At 46.8% G+C, this 8,214-nt stretch overlaps 1 protein-coding gene across 6 annotated transcripts in view; it reads right to left on the bottom strand.

Annotated features, from left to right (window-relative positions):
* Positions 1-268: 268 nt before the first annotated feature.
* The window catches only part of LOC109746133 (cyclic nucleotide-gated ion channel 1), a 47,516-nt gene continuing 39,570 nt past the window's right edge, over positions 269-8,214 (bottom strand). For all 6 annotated transcript variants that reach the window (XM_073501337.1, XM_040392393.2, XM_073501338.1 and 3 more), the window contains one exon: positions 269-1,257. In XM_073501337.1, coding sequence (XP_073357438.1) covers positions 559-1,257 — 699 coding nt within the window. In that variant the 3' untranslated portion in view covers positions 269-558. The remainder of the gene's footprint in view (positions 1,258-8,214) is intronic.

The following is an 8,214-nucleotide window of genomic DNA, read 5'->3' as shown; positions in this document are numbered from 1 at the left end:
TCCAATTCAAGCATCACACAAATTAAGCATTACTATTCAAAGGATGCAAAGTTAACCTGTTCATCCTTTCTAGAGGAATTAATAAGTTAAAATTTATGTCCCGTTGCAACACACGGGCTCTTTTGCTAGTAATAATATAACTGGTGGTCTTTCAAAATCGTTGGCTCTTTTACGGTGTACGACCAATTACGAACTTTGGTTCCCAAGCGGACTGTTTGCCCTACAAGCATGTGTGCTGGAACGAAGAAATGACCAGTTACATATGGAGTTTCCAGCCTAAAACATCATTCAAGAGTTTCATGTTTCCAATTCAGGTACGAATAAATGTGGAATGCTTATAGTAGATACCTTCAATATACAAACACAGCACATGTATAGACAACGAAAAGCAATGATACATTGAATTGCATTATATAAATTACAAGGGTGCAGAACAAGCGGTCTATCTATGTACAGCATCCAGTCATAAACTGAGCCGAGCTGGGAGAAGATGAGGGCACAAGAACAAACTTTACCAGTTGGGTTGTGACTTTCTGCTTGTAGCAGGGTATGTCAAAATTACTCTCCAACGGCAAAAAAGTTGGGTTCTGCCGGCTTCTGTAACAACCTTGCAGGCACCCTTTCCTGCAAACGGGCCTTTCGGGTAGCATTTCTCCGTAAGATCCGCATCATGTTGCCAGCAAAACGCGAGGCGTACAGTGCTGCGCCCAGACTGAGCTTGGTAGAGTCGTCACTTACAATAGCTGCTTGTAACCTCTTCTCCTTCTCAAACAAAGAATCCTCTAGCTTCTTTCTGCAATATCTGTGCCAAGCTGCCTGTATAAAACAAGCGGCCCAGGTTCTCCACTGTTGTGAGTAGAATCTAAAGGTATGCTGGAGCTGTTTGCTATGGAGTTTCCTAAACTGGGTGGCTACAAACTTCAAGTCATCAGCCCTCAGAACAAAGGCTTCAACTTCAGACAATGTCTTCACTGTTCTGGTTGAGCTGGGAAGGTTTGAAACTGCAGCGGGGTCAAGAGCCCAAGTGAGGAGCTCTTCACCGCAGAAGTCTCCACCTTTGAGAACATTGGAGTTGAAGAATCCGCTCTGTCCACCATTTGTCGTCATACTCTCGAGATATCCTCTCATAACAAAAAGCATTTCATTCACGGGGTCTCCTTCTCGAATTATGCAGCTGTCCTCAGTGTACAGCATGGGCTTTAGACGATCACACATTGCATCCAAGAGCTGCTCGTCCATGTTTTCAAACATTGGAACCTGCAAACAGGAGGGGAAGGATTAAAGATGAGAGAGCGAAGTAACCAAACTACGGGTGTGTGGCCTACAAAACAGACCACAGAAACATGAACTGTGAAATGTGCACTACACTGCAGATAAGAAACTATGGGGCCTACAAAACAGACTACAGAAATATGAACTGTGAAATGTGCACTACAGGCAGATAAGAAACTATGGGGTCCAGAACAGAACTATAGACATGTGCTGATGAATGCAGATCCAGCAATTCAAAAAAAGGAGGACATGAAGGCACTCCGATCTCGTTTGGCAGAGTTGGAGGCGGTTACCCCTCCTGAGGTTCCTCGACTGGTGCCTGGACTGGATCTTGAGGCCATGGTCGCCAAGCACCACTCTCGACGACCCTCCCATAGGACATAGAGTGGTGCCTGGCGAATGGGACACTTGAGTGTTGCCGTTTCTGGAGTCCCACAACTCCCAAAAAGTGGTTGAGGGTAGTGCCCAACGCACGAGACACCTGAGGTGTCCCACGACCCCCACTGGTCTGAGCCTTACTAGGTTCCTCGGACTTCGAATCTCGGCCTCGCTAGCTCGCCAAAGAGAGCTAGGTGAGGAGTGTGATCCTTCTCTTGAGTTTATTCAAGTAGGGAGTCAAAGATTCATATAGCCTAGGGGTCTTTTGACAAATGACCAAGGCTACCCTTGAGGAGGTGGGAGGGTAGAACAAGATAGTTTGGCGTCCTTTGGGCCATATGCCTCTAGTTGGGCTTGGAGATGTGTGGTAGCGTTGAAGGCTTCCTTGCTTGGGCTTGGGCTTCTTTGCTCCTTTGCCTACGTCTTTGACTTGTTCTTTTACGAGTTTCTTTCTTTGACTTGTTGACCATGATGACTTTGCTTGGACTTTCCTTGACCGGGGTGGCTCGCTTGGACCCATGAGAGCTTGTTTCGACTATGGTTGACCTCCTTGATTTGTGTTGATTGGCCTTGACTATTGTTGACCATCCATGTGGCGTGCCACGTACGATAGAGGGTCGGATCTTGAGTAGGGTCGGAGCCAATTAGATGCGGAGCATCCTTCGGTTATCCCCATAGACCAGACTTCGCCTACTCAAGTGCCAGGTGGACCGGTGACACGAGCACGTGCAAGAGCTCTCGAGACCGAGGTGACATCTCTCCTTAGTAATATTCCGTTATGACACACATGAGACATGGCTACTACCTAAAGTCGGAATGCTATGTGTGATTAGGTATGAAAAACACCCTCTTGGAGATGCTTGTGACAACGGACAAGTCCCCAAGTACATGGACGAAGGAGCACGACAGAAGGAACCGGAGAAGGCCTACAGGCCCCGGACCGGCCCCTGGAGATGTCAACCACAGCAGCAGCTCAATCGAAGACCACCTACAGGCACCGGACATCCGGCTCAGCCCCAGACATCCGGCCCAGCCCCGGAAATCCGGCACCTCCTATACAGAGAGCACCCGAAACCGGCCCCCGCCAGCCCGGACATCCGACCCGACGTGAAGGCCCGGACATCTAGCCCCTCCTGCCTGCGCGCAGTGTATCTGGGCCGAGGCCCACGTACCCCTTCGCCCCCTAGACTATATATACCCTTCCTCTACCTACGTTTTAGGGTTAGCATTGTGATAGCTCAAACTAGAGATAGAGCTTTGCTCATCCACTTGTACCCCTACTCCCATGGAGATCAAGGCCTCCATGTGAGAAGATCCCCCAAGTGGATTCAAGACCCCTTCATGGGAAGATCCTTCATGGATTCAAGACCTTCCCCTAGGATTGAGATGAGCTAGTGCCCCTTTTGTACCCCCCCTTTCTTGGATTTGGACCCTTGTTACCTCTTTGTGTCTGTGGATCTAGCACATGTGTGATTGGATCAAGTCTATCTGAGAGTTCTTGTGTTTCTCTTTGATTTGCCCTCTTTCCCCTTCCAAGCATGAAAAGATCAACCTATTAGGATTCCACCCTACATCATCTTGGATCAGAGCCACGTTGATTTACACCTTGGAATCTTCCCCTTCATTTTCTAGCCCAATTTGTGTGTTCTTGCCCAATTTCGAAAATCCCCACAAAAATAGCCCTACCAATTTTTTTTGTGATTTGTTGGTGTGATGATGTTTTGTTGGATTTGATCCATGGATTAGCTGTGTTACTAGTGGATCTAGCTTCCCTCCACTTTTCACCAATTTCCATCCACAAAATTCCACGAATTTTGCCCCAAATTTTTCTTTTTCCACCTAGTTCATCGAGTTCGTCCACAGATGTGGCGCCCCGGACATCCGGCGCCCGGCAGCAACAAACACCACCACCACACCATTGTTCACTAGATTTCACCATTTTTGACCGAAGTTTCCACCATTACTTCTGCATACCACCACCGCTTTCCACAACCACCACAGCTTTCCGCAACCACCACCGCTTACCCGCTACCACCTCCGACAATTTTGACACCTTTGTTTTGAGAATTTGAGTTGCGATTTCCATTTCCTAACGTATTTGGGCTACTTAGGGACGGTTTGACATCGACATCACCACCACTAATCTTCGCCAAGGATTCATCATCGACAACAACCACTTCACCATCGTGACACCACCAACAGAAAGCAAGGGCGGTAACCTCGACGACACCTTCATATACTCTCCCTTGCCATTGCATTGTTAACCCCGAGCCAAACTTTTGCGTCACTTACTTCTATTGCGTGCATATATCTTATTATCTCTTGTGTCATCATTTGTTCCCGCATACACCATTGCTATCTTGATTCGAACGTTTTGAATAAGTGGCCAAAGGACAATATCAAAAGAGCAAGAAAAGCTTTTAAGCAAAAAGAGAACAACGAAGCCTGTAAGCAAGAGTCGTAGTATCATACCATATTGCATACAAATTGCCATATTCGATCATCTTGGATCATCTTAAGAGAATCACCGGGAATCATACATATAGCATACTTGGGATAGAAGTCAGTTGCATTTTTGCTTTGTAGGTTGTGCACAAGTATCGTATCTCGTCTATTGAGCAATCGTGCTAGCGTCTCTCTAGTGTTGTGCAACAAGAGCATTTTCCGTGGATTCCACATTTTGAGCTCGTTCCTTGGTTGCACGACCCCATTTATCTATCCGTGTGTGTGTTTCCGTGTGCCACGTATTGCTTTGGTCTACTTGTTACACTTGCAAGTTTGTGAATCTCTTTCAACATTATTGAAATCTTGCTAACAATTGCATAAATTTTGTGCCAGCATCCTCACCATGCTACTCCAAAGGCTTTATTTGTGTAGGTGTGAGAATAGACAAGATCCGATACCAATTGTGCTATTTCCATAATACATTATTGAGTGATCATTGATCCATCTTCAACATCGGACAAGGTACATTTGGTCTAGTTCATTCCTTTCTTCCACTCACATATTTGCTTGAGATGATGAATAGGTCAAGTACTTCTACCAACCCACTCATCATCGAACAAGAAGAGGACCCGAACAACTACGTCACCAAGCATCACCTATTCGGTGCGCAAAGAGCTTTGCATTAAGAGAATGAAGCATTGAGCGACCACATCGACCTACTTGCTACCGACTTGCGACCATCTGAGCTACGTACAAGAGACTACTTCGACAATCGAAACTTTCCACCCACATGGAAGAGCTCGACGCTAGGATGTCTACTCAAATGGAAGAGTTTCGTGCTTTGATGGTCAACTGTTCTTCTACGACATCGTCATCATCAAGACGGTGCCACTCAAGCCGACATTCTTCGGAATCTTCTTCGGATGCAAGTCTTCCCCGAGCTCGTCCGCATTGTCGCCAAGACCATGAAGATCATCAAGCTCCACAAAACTCATTTCATGACAATGGTTTACAAGACAGCCTCCGGGAACGTGAGTGACATCGTCGTCAAGCTAATGATCCTACTGTCCAAGAGCCTCCAATACGCCAAGATCACCAAGAAAACCAAGACGGCGACACCCTACAACAAGGACGACAACCGCGAGGAACAAGGCCAAGAAGCTCAACGTGCCCTACGTGAAGCCACACGAGCCGTCAGTGAACACAACCGCTGTGTGCGCGAACAAGAAGAGGCCCTCCGACGAGAGCGACAAGAAAAAGCCGCACGCCTTGAGGAGCACCTAGAGTTGAGGAACCGTTCAAGAATTCCACACCCTCAACGTCAAGCTAATCAAGAGCACGAGGAGCAAGCTCTTGAAGATCATCCACGACAAGAGCGTCATCACCATCGCCACCAACACAATGAAGAGCAACGCTACGGCAAGCTCAAGTTCACCATGCCTAAGTTCTCCGGAAGCAATTATCCCGAAGACTTCCTTTCATGGGCATTGAAGGTTGATAAGGTCTTTCGTTTACACAACTATGAAGAAGAAAAGAAGACTGCCATGGCATCTCTTGAGTTCCAAGACTATATCCTCATTTGGTGGGAGCAAGTCATTGAGCGACGAGAAGCAAAAGGTGACCCACCAATCACAACATGGAATCAAATGAAGGATGTCATGCGAGCGCGCTTTGTAGCCACGTACTATAGCCGCGACCTATTCAAGAAATTGCAACTACTCAAGCAAGGCACCAAGTCCGTTGAAGAGTATTACAAGGAAATGGAGATCGCCATGATCCGAGCCAATGTCATGAAAGATGAGGAGCAAACTATGGCACGATTCTTGAACGGATCAACCATCCTATCAAGACGATTGATGATTTCCAACCGTATTCGAACCTCCTCGAGCTAGTGCACCAAGCTACCAAGGCGGAGCGACAAGTGCAAGATGATTACAAGTACGCCAAGTACTCTTCCAAGACCTACGGTTCATACACTCAAGCTTCAACGACTACGGCGCCTTCTACCCCGATGAAACCTACACCAAGCAACGGCGACAAGTCAAGTTTCAAGAAAGCTTCGACATCTTCAAGTCGTCCTCCTACTACAAGCAACCTCAAGCCGAGAGCTTCATCATCATCTACTCCAACGGATGAGACCATCAAGACAAGTTCCATTAAGTGCTTCACATGCCAAGGCCGAGGCCACAAGACATTTGAGTGCCCCACGCGGCGTACCATGATCACCAATGACGACGGCACCTATGACTCCATGAGCGAGGAAGAAATGGAAGCACTTGAGCACGTGGCCATGCACCGGCGAGTGAATGAAGACGAAGATGACCAAGTCTTTTGTGACAATGATTCTAGCCCCGCTCTTGTTATCTCCAAAGTCTTGACACTTCAACACCAGCAAGACGAAGACCAACGTTGCCACATCTTCCACACCAAAGCGGGCATCAATGGACGTTCTGTGAAGGTCATCATTGACGGAGGAAGTTGCCACAATTTGGTAAGTGAAGAGCTATGTTCCAAGCTACAATTGGTCAAGATGAAGCATCCTCGCCCCTACAAGGTCCAATGGCTTAGCGACTCCGGCACCATTCAAGTGGAGCACACCGTTCAAGTCTCCTTCAAGATTAGAGCATACGAAGACATATTGGAGTGTGATGTGGTTCCCATGTCCGTTTGCCACCTCCTACTTGGACGATCTTGGCAACTCGACCATGGCGTTATCCACAATGGGCGAACCAATCACTATAGTTTTCAAGATGAAGGGAAAGGACTACGTGCTATGACCCATGTCGCCAAGCCAATTGATCGCCGACAAGCAAGCATCCACCCATCACGGAGACTGGAGAGAATAGTGAGAGAGTGAGCCAGCAAAAGAAGAGTGAGTGTCATAAGCCAAAAATGAGTGCCTCCACGATGAGCGACAAGAAAAACTTAGTGCTCTTAGCTACCAAAAGAGACATGAGAGAAGTGTGTGAGAACCCATCTAGTGGCATACACTATGTCCTAGTATGCAAGGATGAAGCGGCACGGACTAACACCTCTCACCCTACCTTTAGTGTTGTCTAATTTATTGCAGGAATTCAAGGACGTATTCCCCGATGAGCTACCTCTGGGTCCACCTCCACTACGAGGCATCGAACACCGCATCTTCCTCATTCCCCACGCACCTTTACCGAACAAGGCACCGTACCGCGTCAACCCCAAAGAAACCAAGGAAATACAACGGCAAGTACAACACCTTATTGACAATGGGCATGTCCGTGAAAGCTTAAGTCCTTGTGCCATTCCGGTTATTCTTGTGCCCAAGAAAGATGGAAGTTTTCGCATGTGTTCCGATTGCCGACCCATAAATGCTATCACTGTTCGCTATAGGCATCTCATTCCACGCCTTAACGATATGCTAGATGAGCTTAGCAGAGCCACAATTTTCTCTAAAATTGATCTTAAAAGTGGCTTTTACCAAATTCGCATTCAAGAGGGTGATGAATGGAAAACCGCTTTCAAAACCAAGTTTGGCTTGTATGAGTGGTTAGTTATGCCTATGGGCTTATCCGAAGCACCCGACACTTTCATGCGTGTGATGCATTACGTTCTTCGCGAATATATTGGCATATTTGTTGTGGTCTACTCTGATGATATACTTGTGTTTAGAGAATCTCTAGAAGATCATGTCACCCATCTTAGAGCTGTTTTGCAGACTCTTAGAAACGAGCGCCTTTATGCTAATATGGAGAAATGCACATTTGGTGTTGCCAAGCTTGTTTTCTTGGGTTTTGTTCCGTCTTCTAAGGGTGTTCATGTAGACGAAGCTAAAATTGATGCTATTAAAACTTGGCCACAACCAACCAACTTGCAACAAGTGTGTAGCTTCCTTGGCTTAGCCGGATTTTATCGTCACGTTGTGAAGGATTTTAGCACCATTGCATCACCATTGCACGCATTGAGTAAGAAGAATGCATCCTTTGTTTGGGGACCATCCCAAGATACCGCATTTCATGGGCTTAAGAATTTGCTTACACATGCTCCATTGCTTGGATTGCCCAATTTTGATAAAACTTTCGAAGTGCATTGCGACGCTAGTGGTAATGGCATAGGAGGTGGGGACAATTCCATTTCTCCCCTTAA

The sequence above is a fragment of the Aegilops tauschii genome, chromosome 6 (assembly GCF_002575655.3).
Source record: "Aegilops tauschii subsp. strangulata cultivar AL8/78 chromosome 6, Aet v6.0, whole genome shotgun sequence".
Lineage (NCBI taxonomy): Eukaryota > Viridiplantae > Streptophyta > Magnoliopsida > Poales > Poaceae > Aegilops > Aegilops tauschii.
Note: the sequence above shows the minus strand (reverse complement) of the source record. Positions and strands in the feature narration are given on the sequence as shown.